Raw genomic sequence first — 24,501 nt, 5'->3', positions numbered from 1 at the left:
GTTCTACAATATATAATAGATATAAGAAGATGTATTTTTTTTTATATCATACCTGTGAGTCTGACAGACTTCTGATTTCATATTTGGAGATTTCTAGAAAATGTTAATCGTAATCTTGAGTTAAGAAAGAAAAACTTCTGTTGGAAATATAGTTAATTTCCCCCCATATTCAAGCTAGTAAACTCACTAATGATAAAGTACATTCTGTCACTTAAATGGATAAAAAAAAATGGAAGAGAAGAAATGAAACCTGATAGTTAAGATTTAAGTTATTAATGAAGAGTCATTAAAATGAAAGTTCATGTCTCAAAATACATTGCTCAGATATTACATATACAAAAATACTATTTGTGACGTCAAGTTTTGATATTTTATATCCTTGCATGGCCTATATGATTATTATTATTAATCATTCTCGACAATTCATCAATTTTTTGCACTTTCGTTGTATTGATCGTAAAAAAGACACTGTTATTCAATGAAATTGAAGATAGACAAATTTTTGAATAATAAGTGAAGGATTTGGGTTCTGATTTTTCTTGGTTAATTGAAATATAGAAACGAACCAAATAGTTAAGGTAAGGTTTAATTACTGATCAAGATTATAGGTCTTGTTAATTAAAAATCGGAAAATCATATTGAGTGTCTACTGACCAGGAAAAGTATTAATGAATGTTTTTTTATTAACCAAGATACAATGTATATGACATAAATCAGTTATTGATTTGGGGGTAGTATTGAGGGTGTGAAGGCTGCTCTAGCGGTTTCTTTGAAATGACCTTAAGTACTGCTTAGCCAAAGCTTTATAAATTTTAGAATGCTGTTTCTTATAATAAAATAAAGGTTATTTTCGAATTTTGGCCATTTACACTTTTGCCATTTACAAATTAGGGTCATTGATTGATTGGAAATTGGAACTTTGTTGTTTCCATGCAATAACTTGAGAACACTTCAGGTAAACTATTCCACAAATACCAGTTTTTGAAAAGTCATTAAAACAGCTGGAATTTCATATATGGAAGTTATTAGCACTGTCTAAGGCCCCCAAAAAAATATATGTCTGTTTAATTTACGGACCGACCCTACTTTTGAGCACCGACCCTAATTTATTTTATTTCTGTCGTTAAGTGAAAAATTAATTGAACTTGTGTCAAAATCGAAGTTATAGTTGCCAATAAAATAAATCAATTGCCTGATACATCTTAATGTTCACAATCATGAATATGGCAGCTGTTTTAAGGAAACTCACCTCGTGTGATGAAATAAACATTTTGCCGCCATTTTTTCCAACCAATAACCAAGGGAGATAATCCAATCATTAAAAATACGGGTAAGCTCGGCCGATGAACAACTCAGACCACGGCAAGACTGACTGCACGACTCAAAATTATGTCCCATAAAAAACCCCTTAAACAGACATATATATTTTTTTTGGGGCCTAAACTGACTCGTCATTGTGAACTGAATATGTATATAATGTGTTGGATTTGTTCAAGAATATGTAAATTTATCTTGTTATATGGATGTGACGTAGCTCAATTTTTAGTTTTGTTCTGATATGACATAGTTCAGTTTTTGATGCTTTTTGGATATGACATAGTTTAGTTTTTAGTGCTGTTGGGATATAACATATTCGGAAATGACACAGTTTAGTTTTTAGTGCTGTTAGGATATGACATAGTTTAGTTTTTAGTGCTGTTTGGATATGACATAGTTCAGTTTTCAGTGCTGTTCAGATATGACATAGTTCAGTTATTAGTGTTGTTAAGGTATGACATAGTTCAGTTTTTAGTGCTGTTAGGATATGACATAGTTCAGTTTTTAGTGCTGTTAGGATATGACATAGTTCAGTTTTTAGTGCTGTTCAGATATGACATAGTTCAGTTATTAGTGTTGTTCAGATATGACATAGTTCAGTTTTTAGTGCTGTTAGGATATGACATAGTTCAGTTTTTAGTGCTGTTATGATATGACATAATTCAGTTTTTAGTGCTGTTCGGATATGAAATAGTTCATTTTTAAGTGCTGTTCAGATATGACATAGTTCAGTTTTTAGTGCTGTTCAGATATGTCATAGTTCAGTTTTTAGTTTCAACATGTTCAAATCCTAATACTACTCCTTTGAGATTAAAAACTTGAAAATCTCAGTAAACTTTTGATTTTTTTGTGGTTTGAGATTTGTACTTGCTACAAATAAAAAATGAATGACTAGCATAAAGTTGCTGGTGATTTTTGTCTTGTAAATTTACTGACCAGTTTATCAACATTTCACCACCTCAGTGGCCTTGTGTAAGCATGTTTACAATCATCAAGTGAGGGAGGCCTATGGTTTAATACCTGTTCTGTCAAACCAAAAGAGTTGAAAATTAGTACTGTAAGCACATGGTATGTAGGAGTTATGTGTCTGAGTATGGTGAGATGCCGTCCTGTGGACTGTGAACTAGCATGTTAAAAACGTCGGTACAAAATTATATCACATAAACATGTTAACATCCTGATATGCATTTAATTTGCTACTGCACTAAAAACAACCATCCATCAATGTCATGCAATCTTAAACAGTCTCCTGTAATAAGATGCCTATGTTTTGCAAAGGCCTCGCTTTTAAATGTCCATTTTTCACTAATATTGAATTATATAATCATACAAAAGAACCATTGCTTTCAACAACATGATATCTGTAGAAATAAAATCCTTAATATCATGCAGTGTCCAATTCTGTTAACCGAGCTATAAATGTTCATATGCTATGACAAAGGCTAAAGTTACAGACTACACAAAGCAATGTATAAATCAAGCTAACATGCAAATTTATGCTCCTCTACATTATATTACTTTGTTTCTTAGCAATCTCCATTGGATAAAAGAATTGTATGTTTGAGGTGTACGGTAGAAAGGGTGTCTTTTGCATCTTGAATTGTAAAATAGCAGAATACCATTGGTTTAGATTTTTAGTACAATATACAAATTTTGACAGAGGAAATTGTAATTCATTTGTAATGATGTCATTAATATCTAAATGAAGAAAAATGTGTTTTATCTTATTGTAAGGACTGTTTTTAAAAAATACAAAGCATTTAGTGTTTGATTCAGTTTTTCAACTTTGTCATATAAAGGAAGATAACTCAGATAACCTTACTTTTATAAAGGAATGTGTAGAGAATTTTAAATATTTGGTTTTGTAGCATCAAAACAAGTCCCTTGACCCATTATTTTCTGTTTATTTTCTAAAAACACACTGTAAGAATTTTTTTGTCATATTTTATCTTAAAATTCTATCGTTTAAATTAAAAAATGGTTTTTCCATGTATATCTTTGCAAAATCTGACAACCTGTAGCTTGAAAAAAAGCTATGTGCCCACACTTTTTATTATATTTTTGAAAATGAGCATGATACCACCTCTACTTATTTTTATAATGATGTAAACAACATTTTGGCAAATTATTCAAAATCTATTTTAATTGATAGACCCTTGATCTACCATAAGGTGAATACTTTCCTTTCAATGAATTCTTGTGTAAGGTATAACCACCAATTGATCGACCTAAATATCAATCAGAAAAAAGAATACAAAAAATCTTGAATATATGTATAATCTTTCATAAGTAAAATTTTAAAAAAGATCTTTTTTCACAGTGTAGATTCTTTCCACACTTTTAAATAGTTGTTGGATGCTTAATTCCCTCCTTTATAGTGAAAATCTGGATCTTGGTGTTGCACTAATTGGATTTTTATCTCTTTAAGGAAATGTTATTAATTCACTGCATGATCTTGGTGACACAGAAGGAATAAGCTGATTGTCAGATAATTGGTTGTAACTTTTCGCCATTGATAGAGTCTTTAGGTGTAATTATTATTCTATACAAAAGTTACATGAAAGATTTACACTGAGCACAAATAGAAATGCATCATCTCTATAATTTAGGTTCAAGTATTTTGTTGCAGTGTGAAATCAATACACAAAGTACATGTATATAACAATTGATTTTATACAAAAAAATCCACTATTAGTCATTAAGCAACATAATTGATTTGAATTAAGGTACAGAATTGGATTTTTGTGTTGTTTGAATGTTGTCTTATTTTTAAACAAAGTATACCCAGTGCTTCTTTAAATTGCAACAGCATACCTCATAATTTTTATGAGCTGCCGTACTCTAATGAATGTTAATATATATATGCAGCACCTGTTCATACATGTATTATATTGGCTAAATTTTCTTGATATATAAGTGGAAATCTGTCAGACACTACTTTCTATTTTCCCATCCTTTAAATTACAAGTGCTTGAAAAAAGCACGACATCACATGCATTCTTTTTATTAATGCACTAGTTTCTGTTTGGTACACCAAAGGTCTTGGAACCATCCATCTGCAAGTAAAAAGTTTTTTTGTAAGTTGTAAGTAACAGATATTAAGTTTTATTATTCTGTTGGGCATATCCTGAATTTGACTTGAAAACTACTGTCGTACTGACTGTAATCAAGAAAAAAATTATAAAAAAAGAAAGAAGACACCAAGGGTGTAATCAAAAGCCGTAATTTTATGTAAGACACACAAGACCAAAAGATAAAAAGACAAACAACAGTCCTGATGCACAAAAAACTGAAGGTGAGGAACGCAAACCTAACCAAAAACCAGGTATGAACTCAGGTGCTCAGGAAGGGTTACTGCTGTTCCTGCTCCACTAGTGGCACCTGTTGTGATGCTCATGAAAAGTAACAATCTGGTGTCTAATTTCATTCTGTGATGTCATGAACAAAAGGAAAGGTGAACAGGATTATGGCAAAAGAAAAGGAACATATTTATGGTCTCATGTGACATGGAAATTCCATAACGGACAATCGAATTATTATTGTATCTATAAAGACTTAAACATTACAATTGGTTAAGAACCACTGGTTAAATAGTCTCCATGTTAGCAATGACCTTCTAAACTAGGAAATAATGATAGGAAAAACCAGCCCTGGAATAGTGTATTATATGATCTTTTGTATGAAGAGAATTCAAACTGAATTAGATTGTTTCCTCCATAATAAAGAAATTTAATTTGTCAGTAAGCCAATTGACTTCCTTGATCATTATGTTCTTTTGAAAAGAGTATTCTTATTGTCATTTGAAAATCCAGATTATAAAATTATGAATACTCAATACATGCAATGAAACTTGAGATTTTTGTAACGGTAAATTGTCCAATTTTTAAAAGGTATAACCTGATGTTCAGTGGTTGTTGTTTGTTGATGTGGTTCATAAGTTTTTCTGGTTTAGATCGTTGGTTTTCCTGTTTGAATGGTTTTACACTAGTCATTTTTGGAGCCCTTTATAGCTTGCTGTTTGATGTGAGCCAAGGCTCCGTGTTGAAGGAAGTACTTTGACCTATAATGGTGTACTTTTACAAATTGCGACTTGGATGGAGAGTTGTCTCATTGGCACTCATACCACATCTTCTTATATCTATATAAATAAACTCAAACAATATTGGTAAAAGTAGACAAATCTGGTCTTCTGTCATCCTGTTTCTGTCACTTGTAATTGGTGAAAATATATGATATGATTTCCTTTCACAAGAAATGTGATCATATTCAAATTACTGTTTATGTCACAGTTCACTTTGATGCCCTTTTCCGGGTTCGTGTCCAATGTCAGTTTCTATGAAAAATAAAAGATAATGGCTGGGAATTTAAAACTGAACGGAATATATTATAGCGTAATATATGTACAATGTTGCTTAATATAAATATATTTGTACTTGATACAAACCAAGAGAAAAGCTTATTGCACCTAACTTTTCTTCCTGTTTCTTAAACAAATATCTACATGTAGACATAGATAATAAAATTGCAGATCTTTTGAAGTGTTGTTGTCAATTTTAATTATTAAATATCTATAAATTACATACTTTTTGCAATGTACTTATATTGTATATTATCTCAGATTAATTTAAGACCTCCATAAAACTGTGAAGAAACTTCAATTCATTGATTTCAGGTGTGTATGCATTGAAAAGGTATTGCAATTTATGATTTTGATTACCTGCATGGATATATACGTGTGAAATCATAAATATGTATTATACCACTGCCCCAGGTAAAGAGGAGGGTTTAGCGCTCACAGACATGTTAAACACAGCCACATTCTTTATGTGGCTGTCCCAAGTCAGGAGCCTGTAGTTCAGTGCTGGTCATTGGTTCATGTCTGTCATATTTGTTTTTTGTACATTGTTTTGTTATAAATTAGGCAGTTAGTTTTCTCAATTGAATTGTTTCATATTTTTCATGTCTGGACCATTTATAGCCAACAATATAGTATGGTTTTTCTCATTGTTGAAGGCCATACCACATTGGTAGATAGTTGTCTCGTTGCCAATCATACCACATCTCCTTATTTTTTTATATTTATACATGTATATTCTTTGATAAGAAGTACTGTAAATTCAGAAATTATTGCGATGTTTTTATTATTGCGAAAAATGCGACAGGGTTATAATCGGAATAATTTAAATTCGCATTTTGAAATTTTTTATATAAATTAAACAGGATTTTTCTCAATATCGCAAAAATTAAAATCACATTTTAATCTAAAATGACAAAATCGCAATAATAAATGCATGCAATAATTTCTGAATTTACAGTAAATCAGATCATACAAGGAGTTGATCTTCAGGTTTATGATAAAGCTTATTTTATTTTGTAATAGCCTTGCATATTATCAGTTACCTAAAATGTTTTTCCAAGTTACAGTTTGAAATTATTTCTTCAAACAGTTTTAGCCCATATTGTGAGAGGTTGTTAGTATGGTGCAAGTGCAGTGGGCTAAATGGGCTGAAACTTTCCACCACAAGTTGATCAATTTGAAGGCATGGCAATATTGAAAAAACCTGTTATATATGCACCGTGAACAGCAGTTGCCTTTTTGTAATTAAAAAGAAGTAAATGATAAAGAAAAATATTTATATCTTGCCTAAAAACTAGTAAATGTTTATTGTTTTGTATATTCCCTGCTACTGCAATTTAAAATAATTGATATTTGTTCAAGAATTACGTATTATGATGCTATTGTGCTGTGTATATTAATTTAATGTTTATAATTTGAGCATATATAGCTTTAAAGTCAAATACTATTGGGATTGTCTTAGGGAAAAATTTTGGTGGCATTTTCCATGAATATAAAATTTTTAAAAAATTTGTTTTTCTTGATAATGCATACATGTATGAAGTCAATTTACAAATTGGTTCTAGTAAATGATAATAAAAAAGATCTTTCTGTCAATCTGAGTCTGTTTACTTCATGATATTTGCATCATCAATGATTCATCAATAGATCATTGATAGAAGATTATTTGAGAAGAAAGCTCAGATTTTTTTGTTTTTCATTCATAATTTAAGATCTATCATGTCTGGTACAACAGTCATGCAATTTATAATCTGAAATATTTATTTTGATTGTCTGCAAGCAATCGTAGCTCTTATAGAAATTTGAATATTGAATTGCAACTGGTCATGGTCGCAGAGATATAGTTAAAAGACAAATTTGGCATGCTTGTTAGTTACACTCTATGATTTGGATTAAATAAAATATGAATGTGAAAAAATTTAAGGTTAATCAGACTCAAAAAGGTTAGTAGCTTGAATAGAATATTTCATGGACATTTTATAAAGGAAGTCTTTTCAATGTATGCATTGTTAGTCTTATCTAACTAATTTATGGCATAAACATAGAATTATTTGAATCTGGAATAATTTTGAATTCTGGAAAATTGATAAGAAATGTATGATGAAAACTAACCAAACTAAAAAGGGTTAGCCTTGCATACAACTAACTCAATTTAGGAGGGTTAGACATGCTTGCATGGCTAAGCATGGCTAACCCTCCTAAATTGAGTTAGTTTTCATCATACATTTCTTCCAGAATTCAAAATTATTCCAGATTCAAATAATTCCTTGTTCATAGTACATTTCCTATCTTATATTTTTTTTCCAATGATTTGTCTAGTTACTTATAGCAAAACATGGACTTAACGATATATAACTACTAGTATATAAAAAGGGGGTAGTTAATTCTAGTATCCACAATATCTTCTTAACCACTTACTCAATTTAAACGAAACTTTCACAGAAATATTTATTCTTTGAAAAAAGCATATCATGCACTCATGGTGCAGCTGTTTATTTAGTTTAATGTGGAACAAATCATGGATACCAATGCTGGAGGTTTTTATGAATTTCTCTACTCATATTGATTCTTGTTTTATAAGGTTTTCATGTACATGTATATAATTTAGCTGCCGTTGTTACTTTCAATGTATATATTGACTGACTGGTATAAAAAAGGAGATATGGGAAATATGTCAATAAGTAAGAAATCCAACATCACAAACAACCAAAAATGTCTAGTTAGAGATCAACATACATTCTTCAACAATAAACAAAATATCTATACAATAAATCACCACACCCTTAATCATTCCCAAAACTTGTGAATGAAACAACACCAAACTCTCCTAATAACAACAAATGTTAAGATACGACATAAGACTACAACTGACATTATTCCTGATGGTTTTTAAAACTTATATTGTATATTGACATCAGCAATTTTTATGTCTGGAAAGATCAATTCAAAAACAAATATACTTCTTTCAATTTTATTTAGTAATCTTTATATGTTAGGATTATTTTATGACATATATACTGAGTGAATATATAATGTGTCTATAATATGGCCATAAAGCTTTGGAAATATTTGTTCCCTTAGGAATTTTGATTTGTAAATAAAATCGATGTTGGAATAAATGTCATGATAAAACATTTATAGACATAGAACATTTAGAATGAACCGACTTGTAAATCTATAGACATTTCTGTATATCAAAATAGATCTTTCTATTATTTTTTTAATATCGTAATTGTCTTTGGGAATTGCTTGCTTCTTGGCAAGTGGATGTACTTTGATCGAGGTAAATTATCTAGAATTACCAGTTCCCCTCAATATGGAAAAAAAAATTAGCACAATTATTTTTGTAATTGAATATCTTTATGTTATTTTTTTTTCAGAAGGTGTAAAAATTTTATAGAATTTCCCCCAAAAATTATTTTAGGCCTATGCTATTAAAAATGTTATCTCACACAATTTCCAGTGCAACTTTTAATAGAAATGAATATATAAAGTTTCAGAGTAACTTCCCTTTCCATTTTCCATTGAAGCAGGAAGAAAATTCAATTGAGTGTTAAGTCAGGTAAAAGATAAAACCTGATGAGGTTGAGAAGGTTAGTGGACAACCTATGCTCAATAAGGGTAACTATTTATTTTGATATTTGTAAATAATAATTTAATAATGTCAGATGAAAATTTGAATTGTTTATGGTAATATGCATTGTTATGCATGTTATATTTTCTATTTAGGACATGTTCCATTCATGTGAGATTGATTTGCCGGGGTTTATCTAAAAATACATCAAATGAGGAAAAGGATACTTTGGTTTTAACTGCTAGTTGACATAAAAGCTGTGTTTGTTATATAGTCTGATATTAAAATGCTTTACCATTTATTTATTGCTTTATGTACTATTTGATAATACTCCTTCATGCTTTAAAATTTATGCAGACTGATCTTTTTAGCTAACCTGGCACAAACAATCAGTCTCGTGTTACCTTAGATATGGCCATTATTTGCATTTGTTATGCTTCTGCTGTCATCTTTTAACTTTAAACATAAAATTGTCATCTCTAAACTGCAGACTGCAATTTTAATCATACTTGGCAAAAAAAATAAAGTTAAGGTGTTTTATAAAAATTACATATTTTTTTCTTTTCACGACGTTGATGTAGGTAATTGCCCTGAAGTACTCCTGAGAAGATACAAACGGGGCAAACAAAAACCAAATATCAATGTAAAACAGACTGCATCATGACCAAAAGTAAACAGACGAAAGACAACAGTTCACAATTTGAAAACACTACACAGAAAATGTTGAACAAAATAAACTTCAACACAAACCAGGGGTAAAGACAGGTTCTTTAGCTTTAGTTCCTGCTCCCCATTATAGCACCTGCTGTGTTGCTTATTTCAAGTAAAAATCTAGTGGTAAATGGCATCCAGTGATGCCTTAAATTATCTTAAATTAGGAAAAGTGGACAAGATAGTTGCTATGACAATTGAAAAATATCCATGGTCATCTGTGTACAAAAAAATAATATTAGAAGCAAACTTTTTTAAATTGAATTTTAAATTATAGTATTACACTTTCGGAAAACTAATAAAATTTAGGTATTAAATTGTTTTGATTCAAAATTCTATTCAAATTGAAGGGGTATGTGAATTTATTTTCGATTTATTTCAAAAAATCAATTTACTCTTCTACAAGATATCTGGATTATCAGCTATTTGCTTGCTATTGTTAAAATTATTGTAAATAATAGATTTATTGACTCTGTGAAAATGGGTTTAGAATTAAACTGCAATGAAAACATTGATAAAATTTAATTTAAAGTTTGTGTTTTTCACTGGAATTCTATAATCTTGTTTTATAAATACAATCACAATGCTATGAAAAATAGGAATATGGATGGAACATGAACATGAGATAGCAAGACATGTATCTACCCACACCAAACTGCATACTTGCAGAATGCTCATCACTAGCTTGTTGCATGCAAGCTGCAAGCAAACATCATATTTTTATGATTGCAAGATGCTCCCTGCACGATAGCAGATGATTGTGACACTTTCTTCAAGCCAACTGCTTGCATGCAAGACTAACATTATGCTCGTCACAAGCTTGCGGCAAAAATTCTGCAAACAAAACTTAATTTTTTATTGCAAGATGCTTACGCCAAGCTAGTAGATGATAATGTAATTTTCTGCATGCATCTGCAAGCAAGTCAATGATTGCAGGAAGATAGTACCGGTATAAGGATTACATAACATATTTTGACTGATATAATTACGGTTTTCAACAATGTATAAACGTTTCCCCTAAGCAGTGGCAGATTCAAAGTTTTCATCTTTCCATTTTTATTTTCAACCCTGTTGGCCAAATTAATTTGATATGTTTATCGTATTGGACATTTGACTTGAAATGTTACAGCTAGCAACCAGACCCTTTCAGTATCCTGAGGAATTATATATAAAATCAAATTTTTGTCACATTATTTTAATATGAAAGGCAGCAACTAGACTCTTTAGTTTTTGGCATATGAAGACATTTAAATTTATGTGTATCTTAATTTAGAAAAGTTAACTCAAAACCTATAAGTTATTCTAAGAATTAGAATGTAGAAAGTTAAAAAAACTATGTCTATAAAGGTTGGTCACAGAAAGCAGTAAAAGTAATTTAGATAGGGAATTTAATTGATAGCTAGTAATGCGAGATTGAGTCATAAAAGCTGAAAATTGGTACTATTAGAAAAGAACATTTTACCTATGGTGGAAAGGAAAAAATGAAAAAACATGAACCCTTCAAATAAAAATACAGTCTGGCCTTATAAAAATTCGGGAAAACAGGTTTTGCTTTTCATCTTTAAAATGTATTTAAAAGTTGTATATATTTCTAATGAAATATTTTTTCTGAATTTTCGTCAGTCATTTAAAGAACTTTTTACTGTAAGTTTTTTTTAATATATATGAACTACAGGTTGTTTAAATGATAACTTTTAAAGTAAATATAATGCTAGATCCATTGAAGAAATGAACTTGAAAATTGTATTATCAAATTCATTCTCCTATGAGCAGCAGTGTTGTTATCAATAATTATTGTTAGGTTTCCATTATAAATCATGTTTGATTAGTATGGTATTATGTCCAATTGTAAATGTCCAGAAGTATGGTCAGATCATATGTTTTCATACGTCATATGAATTCGTACTATGTATGCTTTTTCAATGGAAATTGTGACGTCACAATGCATTCTTGATAGCACAAAAACCCATAATACGAGGATATCATTATGAAGGAAATTGGCATTTTGTTTTCATTTGGATGAAATTCAACCCATAAACCCATAAAACTGAACCTTTTCTGACTTTTGCAACTATTTTAAAACCAGAATCAATGTGAAGTTGGTTTTCATCCTATGATTAACCTTTTCAAGGATAAATTTTATTTTCTAGAAATTCAGAAATTATGTCAGTTTGATAGTGATTGGTTTGAAATTCATTAAAACCTAAAAAAAAATTTGTCTGTGTAATTTCTGTTAGATTGTTTGATTTATTTTAATAAAACTAAAGTCAAAAGGTTATGAAGGTTACTATTAACTATTTGAAGATGTCTAGGAAATGAGTGAAAGACCTTACAAGGTTTAAAGGATTGTTTTCAATTTTCTCATTCTTTGTGCAGAGATTGGCTATTTTGGGGTGAGAGAGAATAAATTAATGAACTATATATGGCTCAATCTGATTTGATTGGTATCAACATTTATGTGCATGAGCATGCTATACCTTTTGATGTGTTTTTACATCCATTGCTCTTGCAAATTCCTGTTTACCAAACATTTCAAGTGTGGTATCATCAATGAGTAATTGCTCACAGTTCAACTTGTTCAATTTGGTTCAGAGTGGCACACATTTCTTATTTGCATCCCCCCATTAAAATGTGCAACAGAATCAAATCAAATTTGAAATTCACAGCTTTTAATACACGGAGTTTACCTCGTGTACATCCTGTTGTTTTCGATATATAGATTTCTAAGATTACGTGGCTTTTCAGTATTAGAAACAAATATTTAAGTAACTTACCAGAAATTTAAATTATGCAGGTGACATGCATTTTATTGAAAACTAACATTGAGGTTATTTCTTGCTTTTTTCTAAATCCATAATGTGTGGTGTTTACATTAGAAAAATTATTGAAGATGTTTGTGTTGACAAAATTTGTCAAACTCCAGAATTTGACATAAGACTGATCATTCAGGATCATTTTATTTATTAGAATATATATGATATACTTTACAATGAAATAACGATTCTGTTAGTACAAAGGTACTTAATAGATTGATTGATGAATTGTTGCTTTCTTACTGTCGATTGGCTAATATTTCATGCATATTACTGTCGATTGGCTAATATTTCATGCATATTACTGTCGATTGGCTAATATTTCATGCATATTACTGTCGATTGGCTAATATTTCATGCATATTAGGGTGGAAAACAAACATTTATACAAAAGGTAGGTTCTAGAAGTTAATGTCTAACTACTGTTGTGGGAAATTTTCTTGAGGAGTTTATTTCTAATGATTTCTTGATTGAGGAAAAATCAGGACAAATATACACAAAGATCACAAACACGAAGAAGAAATACAAGAAAATAGAGCCTCATGTGTTGGTTTGGCCCTAGAAATCAGAAAATTGAAACTCAGCGAAAAACAACAACTTGACAGTATAGAGATGGTAACAGTATTCATTTTTGATCTTCCTTAACAGCAATATTGTTAACCCTTGGTTATTTGAGGTAATTTTTGAAATCTTAGCTTTTGTTTCTTTGTTTGCATTGTAACCTAATTAAGGCTTTTCAGATTGTTTGTTTACCTTGATGGTTGTTAAGGTCAAAACCTCCCACACTATTTCATTATTTAGGAGAATTTCATGTAATTGACCTGCACAGACATTTAAAAGGTCAGTATTTAGAGCTTCCTGTTAGAGACTGTTTTGGTGTCTCTAAGGTCAATTGATTGATGTTTCATAACAACCTTGATTACTAAGAGGATTCAATCTTGATTTGTCAATATTTTTGAGATCCCAAAAAGAGATCTTTAAAATCTAAAAATGGTCTCAAGCTGAACTCTAATTAACATTACTGATTTAAAGATGATTTTGTTTCACCTCAGTGGTTTCATTTCTAAACTTATTAATATTTAAATGGCCTTCGTTTATTTTTTATATGTCAATTGATTCTTTTGGTCAAACAAAAAGCCATAGGATCAGATTATTATTAAATAGACACAGCCGTTACCAATAAGTTCTATAGGTTTAAAAACTAGTACTTCATTCTGACGGGTCAGAACTAAATCAGAAGACTTCCAGAAAATCAAGGATTAAATGAAATGTGATTTAAGAGTAAATGGAAGAGTGAATTGATTCTGTGTAGACAAACACATGATTAGTTTCTTTCGCTTATGGTAAGCTGTGTTATATGTACAATAATTAGGAGAACATTGTATAGATTTGATTCTGTTGATAAAATTATAAGAATTATGTCTTGACAACACTGCTTATGTTTACTTCATTTGATCTTTGGTGGATAGCTGTCTCATTGGCAATCATACCACATCTCCTTATTTTTATATTGAAACAAATTTGACATGTTTAAGTGTAGCAAGTGATTTATTTTTGCAAGAAAATTGTTGTTGTAGCTAAATGTGTTAGTTTTAAATATTTTAAACAAAGTGGTAAGGCCAATTTGTATTTGAATTTATTTTGCACCTGGGTCATTTTTGAAAGTCTTTTAATCTTAACTCAAACTAACAGTATCACAGATTTATATGATATTTTTGTATATTTTGTTTGAGTGCTTTAATTCTTCAAAAATGAATTATTGAAAATCAGATTATTATTTTTTTTGATAAGTTGCCTATTGATTTTGTGCTTTATAAAGATATAAGAAGATATGTATATTTTTATTACAGTCTTTATGTCCGTCTGTAGGTCTCAAAATTGGTTTCTGTTCTCTAACTTTAGTTTGCCTCTACCAAATGTTATGAAACTTATACACATTGCTTATTACCACAAAACACAGATCAGGTTAGAATTTTGGTGGCGTCACTTTTCCCTTCTAGAGTTATGCCCTTTACAAATGGAAAAATTGCAGATTTTTTTCGTTTTCGTTCTCTAACTTTAGTTTGCCTAAACCAAATGTTATGAAACTTATACACAATGCTTTTTACCACAAAACACAGATCAAATTTGAATTCTGGTGGCTTCACTTTTACTCTTCTAGAGTTATGCCCCTTTACAAATGGAAAAATTGCTGAATTTTTCGTTTTTGTTCTCTAACTTAAGTTTGCCTCAGTCAACCAAATGCTATGAAACTTATACACAATGATTATTACCACAAAACTCAGATCAAATACAAATTTGGGTATTGTCACTTTTACTGTTCTTGAGTTATGTCCCTTTATAACGTTATATGCAAGCATGGGCATCATCTGTGTCCCATGGACACATTCCCCATTTATTCTATATAGGATAGAAGTTTTTGCTTTAGGTATAATGTTTGAAACCTTTAACATGGTAAATAAATGGTGATGGAGTGAATGTATTGACTGCCAAAATTATATTCACAAACTAATTTAAATATGAATGGAAATCATCTTGTCAATGATCTTTCATTAACATTTGATCAAATGGTACTGCTAAGGACAATTGAATGGCTGATGTGGTCATAAACTGTACCTCTCTCTGTATAAGTTGGATTATGAAATACACATTTACTATAACAAAATACTTGTTTCAAAATTACCATAGGGAACACATTGTTAAAAAATGGTTTAATTATTACAATAATATAACAAAAGAGTCAACTTTTTTTAGTTTTTGACAAAAATTATCAGAGTTAGCTAGGTTAACAAATTTTTGTGGAATTTGAAGGTAAGATTGATTGATTGATTGATTGGTGATTGCTTTACGCCGCATATTGCAGGTAAGACGAAGAACTCAAGTGAATTATAATCATTGGGCATGTAATTATTGTTCAGATCTTACAATAACAGAAAATGATTTTTTTACACATTTTTATGCCCACGCGACAAAATGTCAAGGGGCATATTAATTTACCCCTGTCCATCTGTCTGTCCGTTCGTTTGTCCGTCTTCGGGATTAGGATACATTGTTTGTTAGGCTATCTCCTCCTACAGTTTTGGAAGTACAACTTTAATATTTTGTAGGATGTTGATACACACAATGAAGGTGTGCATGGCAAAAGGATTTTGATTTATTTTAAATATTCTGAAAATGACAGGCAGTTGGACTTAGTCATTTTTTTGGTACTAGCTGCATAAAGAGATCATGGTTTGTCCGGCTATCTCCTCCTACAGTTTTGGAGATACAGCTTTGATATTTTGTAGGATGTTCATACACACAATGGAGGTGTGCATAGTTACAGGATTTTGATTTCTTTTAAGTATTCTGAAAATGACAGGTAGTTGGACATAGTCATTTTTTTGGTACAAGCTGCATAAAGAGATCATAGTTTGTCTGGCTATCTCCTACTACAGTTTTGCAGATACAGCTTTAATATTTTGTAGGATGTTCATACACATAATGGATGTGTGCATGGCCACAGAATTTTGATTTCTTTTAAATATTCTGAAAATGACAGGTAGTTGGACTTTTTTTTTGGTCAGGCGGGGGCATCATTAGTGTCTTACAGACAGCATAACAATTTCAAGTTGTATGCCAACATCACTGTCTGTCAAATCTAAAATATGTGGAACTATACTCATACATATGGCAGAGCAGAAAGGGGGTGGCATTGCCCATATCTAGTTAACAATATCAAATCATTAATCATTCAATGTAAATGATTAGACTATATTAATTGAAATGACCATATTACACCTCTAAGGTCTGTCATTACTAATTAATGTTACATTAGGTGACAAAGTGTTCTGTTGGGATTTAAAGTATCTATTTAATTATATGTTTTGCTATTAATTAGTTATTTCTTATTACTTATTTATCAATTGTTCATTGATCTGATGAAATACAATATTTCTTGATGGATAATTGATGTGAAATAGTACATTTATCCAACATTTCATTGGGGTTTCATTTTGATGACATTGATAATCTTGATGGATCTTGTTTGACCTAAGATGAGGCATGGTTGTAAAAAATTGTGTAGACTCAGAAAAATAAAGTCATGGATGATAACAGAAAAAGAACAACATAAAAAAGGTACTGTACTTTAAAAAATGAAACTTGTTCACTATGCCCATATAAAAATAAGTAGATGAGGTATGATGAGAAATAAGGTGACCATGTCTGTTGTTGCAATATAGATTTCAAAGAATGTTATTTATGATTTACTGGTAAATTCTTATCATAAAGGAGATATCACATCCTAAGTTTTAGGGTGATGTTGTTTATAGAGCCTGTAAATTTAGATACAATCCATGTGAACTCATTGATCCTTTGAATTAACTTATTCTTAAAGGTTATCAATTTAACACCGTAGTAAATTGTTTTAATTGATATCAGAAAGGCCAATGTATGAAGCTGGCTTCCTTTGTTTAGCTTTAAAAGAGTTGATAGACCCAAAGACAACTCATTTTCAAAAAGGTTGTGGTTTCCTTGGTCCAGGGGATGTGTAAAAATAAGTAAACATTTCAGATAAAAAATCAGGGCTCTACCAACTGAGCTACAGGAGTATTTTACTAGTGCAGCTAATTGAGGGGTGGTTAAGTATTTACTAAGAAAAGGGAAGCACCTCTACAAATGCATTCATCAATTATCAATGCATTCCTTTAACCACGAAAACTAGTACCCATGAAATCAATGAAAATTGGTACCTCACAAATAATAATGAATCCATAGTATATGGATTTTAATCATTTCTTTTTTTGTAATGTTAAAAATTATCAGTTTTAGGATTTACTTCTAGTTAGATTTTAAAGAATGATTTTTTGGAAAAATATACTAACATTTTGTTTATGGATTGAACTAAAATGGAAAATTAGGAAACGATAGATAAACATGAATTTTAACATGTCAGATTTGGGGCTCTCAATTAATCAGTAAAATCATCTCAGTGTAATTAAAAGCTGTTTATTATGAAAATTGCAATATATTTTTAAGGTTAAAACTGCTCACTTGATACAACTTCCGGTACGTTGCTGAGGAAGCAGCACGCAAAATTTGCTCTTGAACAAAATCGCTACAAGATTGACTATAATCAGCCGAACAACTAAAATATACAATTTAAAACGGTAAGAAGATTTCGTTTGATATTAACTCTGATCTTAATGTGATTCATTTGGCCATATTCTCTTAAAACAGTTTTCTACCAAAAACTTAGACAAAACAAGAAGGAATTTGTATCTATAGTCATAACATCACTATACACCGGAACAATTGAGAACAATCGGATTACCAAAGCAACGTCAAAATGGCCGCAAATACTCAACAAACCGACGATGAACTATCGGGAAACCTCTTATAAGACAAAGATGCTAGAGTTATCCTTATGGAAATCCTGAAGTCGCTACGAGTTCTAACGGATAGGATCGAGAAAATAGAGAAAGAAGTACAGAAAATCGATGGTATAAAGGAAGGCCTGTCAAATTTGTCTACAAGAGTACAGACAAATGAGGAAACAATTGTCGAAATTCAAGAACGCAATAGAAAAGTCGAAGAAAGTGTAGAAAATATGGGTCAGATCGTTCATACTATGGTTGACATATATTCAGCAAATGTTGAAGAGATATCTCAGATAAAAGACAGGATGGAGACGATAGGGGAGGATAATGGAACATTCTCAAACATGGCCATTAAGGAATTAAAAGCCGAAGTGTTAGATCTAAAATGCAGAAGCATGAGCGATAATCTAGTATTCCCTGGGTTAGCGTTTCAGCTGGAAGAGTCGTGCCAATTGAAAATTCAGAACTTTTTAATAAACGAACTTGAAATACCGTATAAAGTAAATCTCGGTAGCGTTCATCGATTTGGAAAACCCGGACTAAACGGAGCCTGTCCTATTGTAGCCAAATTTATCCGCAGAGACGAGCTTGAAGATGTACTTAAAAATATGGCGTTCATTATCACTGAACTAGTATATATATTTGTTTAGGGGCCAGCTGAAGGACGCCTCCGGGTGCGGGAATTTCTCGCTGCATTGAAGACCTGTTGGTGACCTTCTGCTGTTGTCTGTTCTATGGTCGGGTTGTTGTCTCTTTGACACATTCCCCATTTCCATTCTCAATTTTATTCTCAAGTTGAAAGGGAAACAATTTGGGATAAGCGAACAATTCCCGATTGAAATTGAAAGAAAACGGAAAGAACTCTACCCTGTAATGAAGAAGGCCAAGAATGAGGGTAAAAAAGTAAAACTGGTAAGAGATAAATTATATATCAATGGGAAACCGCACGTATCAGTCGACACAAAACCAAACGGCACTGAATTTAGAGATGTTCTACTACGTCAAGCCCAACAAAATTCGTATAGAAGCAAAACTGTAAATGAACGCCCTTTTAAAAGGTCCCGACAGGAATCTGGAAACAATGACGCCATTAATGAGGAAACCATAACCACACGGATGTAGGACGGGTCGAGAGAGTCCTCGAAAAATCAGAATGATCAGTTAAATTATTTAAATCTTACTTGTATTAATTGTTGTGGAATTAAATCAAAACTCAAATATCCTGAATTTACGGAACTGCTGTATAAAACGGATATTGCTGGCATTGTAGAAACAAAACTAGACGATATTGATGATATACAATTACAGGGATATGAATTGATTTATAAAAACAGAAATAAAATTGGCAAAAGAAGGTCGGGGGGTTTAGCTGTAGCGTACAAAAATCATCTCAAAGATAATATTGAATATATCAAAACTGAAAGTAAATTTGTTTTGTGGTGTAAAATATCGAAAGTAATAAATAGATCAGATGACATTCTTTTGGGAATTATTTACATCCCCCCTGAATATACTTCATATTCATCCATTGATGCAATAAACGAAATTGAGATGGAATTCTTTGAACTATCACATAGGTTTTCAAAATGTTTACTTGTTGGTGATTTTAACGCAAGAACCGGGTCCGAGGATGATTTTATATTTGTTCCCGATAGTGAATCTCATGTCGTAGATATCGAAAATATACAAATAAATGCTGTTTGCAATTTAGACCAGTATGACTTCTCTCGCAAGAGGAACAGTAGAGATAAAAACAAGAATAGGTTTGGAAATCAACTTCTAGAATTTTGCAAGGGAAATAACTTCTTCATCATGAATGGGAGAACTCTAGGTGACATAGATGGGAGGTTCACATGCCGTAATTCAAGCGTTGTTGATTATTGCCTATGCAGCGCAGAACTTATTCAAAATTTTACCGATTTTAAAGTACTTGATTTTTCAAGTCTCTATTCAGATGTTCATTCCCCAATCGAGATATCGCTGAAACAAACAGATCAAGAAGTTAGCATCAAATGTAGCGATGATACTAGAACAAGTGAACAAAAAATTAATAATTGGACTAATGAAAAATCACACAAATTCGTAGAATGCTTGAACCTTACAGAAATAGAAAATATTAATTCTGAAATTGATGGCACAACAGTAGTGACGCAAGAAACAGTAGATATGATAATCAGTAAAATAGGCAAAGTGCTAATTAATTCAGCGGGAAAAACTTTTGGGTTTAAAGTCAGTGCAGAAAAGAAGTCAGAAAATAGAAAAAATAAACCATGGTTTGACCATGACTGTAAAGCCGCTAGGTCAGAATTCCGTAAGATGAAACGAAATAAAAATAAGTCGCCGTTCCACAGAGCACTTGTTTCAGATGCCGAGAAGAGATATAAAAATACAATGAACAAAGCTCATAAAAAGTACAGAAGCGATTTCCGAAAGAAAATGGATGATCTAAAGCAAAAGGATGCTATGGAATTTTGGCGACTTCTTAATGAAAACAAAAGTACAGCTCAGCCTAAGATTGATTTCGACAAATTGGTCTCATATTTCAAAGAGTTAAACAGTGATCAGCGAGATGATACAGAAGAACAACAAATTGAAAGTAATATTGCCCACGAAGAAATAAACGATGAGTTAAATAGCAGAATTACAAAACATGAAATTCTTAAAGCGCTGAAAAATCTGAAAAATAACAAAGCATGCGCCGAAGACAAACTGATTAATGAATATTTAAAAACATCCGCTCATGTTCTTAAAGACATATATGTGAAAATTTTCAACCTAGTTTTCGACTCCGGAAAAATCCCAAAACAATGGGTCAAAGGAATGATAAAACCTGTCTACAAAAACAAAGGTGACAAACGCAACCCCAAAAATTATAGACCAATAACTATTGTGAGCTGTTTCGGAAAAGTCTTTACAGCGGTTTTAAATGACCGCCTTAAAAAATTCTCAGAACAAACTTCTCTTCTTAAAGAAAATCAAAATGGTTTCCGAGAAAAATACTCAACAATTGATTGCGCGTTTCTCCTGAACTCTCTAATTGAAGTTTTACAACACTCAAAAAAGAAACTGTTTTGCGCATTTGTAGATTTTGAAAAGGCCTTCGATACGGTTAATCGTAATTTCTTATGGTTTAAAATGTCGAACAACAATATAAAGGGGAAAATGTTTAATACTATTTTTAGCATGTACCAGAATATTAAATCCAGCTTGAGCTATAATGGACAAATTTGTGAACCGTTCGCTTGTGAAATCGGTGTCAGACAAGGAGAAAATCTGTCACCGTTTTTGTTTTCTTTATACTTGAATGACCTAGAAGACTATCTCATCTCGGAAAATGTTTTAGGTTTGAACACAATAAGTAAAGATATAGAAGAAAAACTTGGAACTTTAATGAAACTATTCATAATTCTCTACGCAGATGACACTGTAATCATGGCAGAATCACCTGACCAACTGCAACATGCACTTAACAAATTTAAAAAGTATTGCGAAACCTGGAAGATGCGAGTAAATGTTGCTAAAACTAAGATCTTAATTTTTTCAAAAGGAAGAACGACAAACCCTCCACTTTTCCGATTCAACAATCATCATATTGAAACTGTAAAAACTTTAACTACTTAGGAATTATTTTCAGCAAAACAGGCAGCTTTAAACAATGCAAACAACATCTAAAGGACAAAGCAATAAGTGCAATGTACGAAGTTTTAAGGAAGGGAAGAATTCACAATTTATCAATTAAATGCCACGTAGATTTATTTGACTTACTGGTAAAACCTATCCTGCTATATGGATGCGAAATATGGGGTTACGAAAACATAGATATACTAGAAAGAGTTCAAACTAAATTTTTTAAGCTACTTTTACATCTTAAGCCATCTACTCAAAACGACTTCATTTATGGAGAACTGGGTCGGTATCCCCTAGAAATAGATATAAAAACTAGAATTGTATCTTATTGGACAAAATTAATTACCGGTAAAGAAAGTAAGCTCGCTGCTGTAATGTTTAGATACCTTTTCAAGTTGGCACAAGAAACAACATTTCGATCGCGATCGTTAGACAAGATTAAAAGTATTCTAGACAATTGTGGATTCTCTGACTGATGGTCATTCCAAAACACATCACCTAACATTAAATCGATAATTAAACAAAGACTAGAAGATCAGTTTACACAGTCATGGTCAGGAAAGGTAAACGATTCCCCTAAAACCCTGAATTATCGCCTATTCAAGACATCACATAATTTCGAACACTACCTTAACGTACTTGATGATAAAGATGTAATAACAATGTCGCGGTTTAGGACAATGAACCATAAACTGCCGATTGAAAACGGTAGATGGCAAAACATTCCCCGAGAACAGAGAAAGTGTCCTTTGTGCAGAGTTGCTATAGGTGACGAATACCACTATGTAATGGAATGCAGCAGTCTCCTGACAGATAGAACACTACTTATTGACAAGAAATACCTAACGAACTGTAATGTTTTAAAATTTAATGCTATTATGAACCAAAAACAGAAATCTAAACTTCAAAAATTGTGCCAATTCATTAGAATTATAAATGACAAACTGGATTCTCTCTGATGATAACCTGTCGGCTATACTGATCATACCGTTGTAAAATAACTCATATTTAATGCTTCCTCAACAAATGTACAATGCAATGTAATGTAAATTAATATGTTTTTCTGTATACCTTTGTTCAACTTAGGTGATACCAGAATAAAATGATATACTAAAAGGGGGGCATTTGTTTAAGCAATTTTTAGAGGACGCTGAAAAATTTATTCACCTATATTATTTTACCAAATTCTGTAGCCATGAAAAATAATGGAATCTCAAAAATTAAAAAAATTGTTCATTTTCTTCAAACACAAGATGCATATAACCTTTATATATCTAGGTCCTGCCATATCTTAAAACTTTTCAAGGTGCACAAGTTTGTTGTAATCAGAGTAAATTTTATGTTGTAAACAATACCATATTTGTCAATTCCTTCTGATGAATTTTATCTTATTGTAAACTGACACTTATCTATTGTTAGGATACTGTAACATTGACGATATTTGTAATATCTCATAGCGTCTTGTATTCATATTTTGTCAATTGGAACACAGTTTTTTTGTATTTCCTTGTTAAGATGCCAAGGTCACATATATAAACCACAAAAACGTAACAAAATTGAAAAGGTCTGACAATTAGGATTTAAGCCTTTTACATATCTTTTAGGCAACTTTTTTACAGATGCATGATAGTGCATTGACAGTGCAATGATACTGTTGGTATATACTTTTTGTAGTGACTTTGATGAGAGGAACAAGGTATTGAAATAAAATTGAGAATGGAAATGGGGAATATATCGAAAGTCTTATTCATGGGGAAACTGTCCCATTGGCAAGAAAACAAAAAAATTGGCTTAGAATAAACTCATCATAGATACATAAATCTTTGAGAATTAATGACCCATTGAAATTGAGAACTTCTATAATAATTTCTACAATGACCCATTGTCTTTTTAATCACTGCCTTTCTAGATATTTTTGTAATGTAGATTGAAGCTGATAATTCTATAATTCTATGTTAATGACAATTTATGTTGAAATCACAACATGAATTCCTGTAGTACAAAAAGGAAATGGCTCATACTTCATAAATAACAATGGAAATACATATTTCAGTATTGTTTCCTATTTAAGTGGTATATAGGACAAAGTTTTCAATGGTCAGCACTTAGGGATAAAAGTTTTGTTATTTCCCTGGAAATCTGTTGGTTTTATGTGGTGATCAATCAGAGGAGATAAATTACTAATTTTTATTGAAGTTGAGGACATTGTAATTTTGTATGTATGACATGTATAGATTGAATTATTGATGTCCTGAGAAACTGGTTCTGTATAGAGTTGCTGTAGGTGGAAACATGCTGGAGATCTTTTGATTGATTAATGTTTCCGTTTGCATTAGGGCCTTGTTGTAAATATTTCATACATATTGAGGTTGTGGAAAAATGTGGAATTATTATAAAGCGAAGCAAATTGATTTGGAAATAAGAAGGAATGGCTGAAATAAGAATGTTGGATGACCCATTAAGGAGTTATAGCCTTAAATGGCAATTTTTGTTTTGCCTCAACAAAGTCAAGTTTTTGAAATTACTTGTTGTTAATGTTACATATATAAACCACAAGAACGTTACAGATTTGAAAAGGAGTGACATTGGTAAGCAAAGCAAGGAATCTGATTAGAATCTTTATAACAATTAGTTAGATTGGAATTAGATAGAATTGCAGTATTAGATTTTCATATAAAAAAAAAATACACATATTTACATTTAATTATGTAAATTAAAGAAAATATAAAACTTTTAATCCAT

The 24,501-nt window shown here is 31.2% G+C and overlaps 1 protein-coding gene across 8 annotated transcripts in view; it reads left to right on the top strand.

Moving 5' to 3' along the window:
* The window catches only part of LOC127733148 (GRAM domain-containing protein 2B-like), a 97,772-nt gene that overhangs the window by 19,092 nt on the left and 54,179 nt on the right, over positions 1–24,501 (top strand). The window contains exons 1-2 of one of the 8 annotated variants that reach the window (XM_052242483.1): positions 9,174–9,295; positions 9,830–10,003. The exons of 4 other annotated variants lie outside the window; for them this stretch is intronic. Coding sequence is in view for 1 of the 4 variants with exons in the window: in XM_052242479.1 (XP_052098439.1) it covers positions 9,283–9,295 (13 nt within the window). In the remaining 3 variants the exon portion in view is untranslated. Of the gene's footprint in view, positions 1–9,172; positions 9,296–9,829; positions 10,004–13,968; positions 14,116–24,501 lie in introns of those variants that run through there. 3 more of the 8 variants (XM_052242479.1, XM_052242486.1, XM_052242485.1) reach the window with 3 other exon arrangements.

This window comes from Mytilus californianus, unplaced genomic scaffold (assembly GCF_021869535.1).
Source record: "Mytilus californianus isolate M0D057914Y unplaced genomic scaffold, xbMytCali1.0.p SCAF_3, whole genome shotgun sequence".
Taxonomy (NCBI): domain Eukaryota; kingdom Metazoa; phylum Mollusca; class Bivalvia; order Mytilida; family Mytilidae; genus Mytilus; species Mytilus californianus.
Note: the sequence above shows the minus strand (reverse complement) of the source record. Positions and strands in the feature narration are given on the sequence as shown.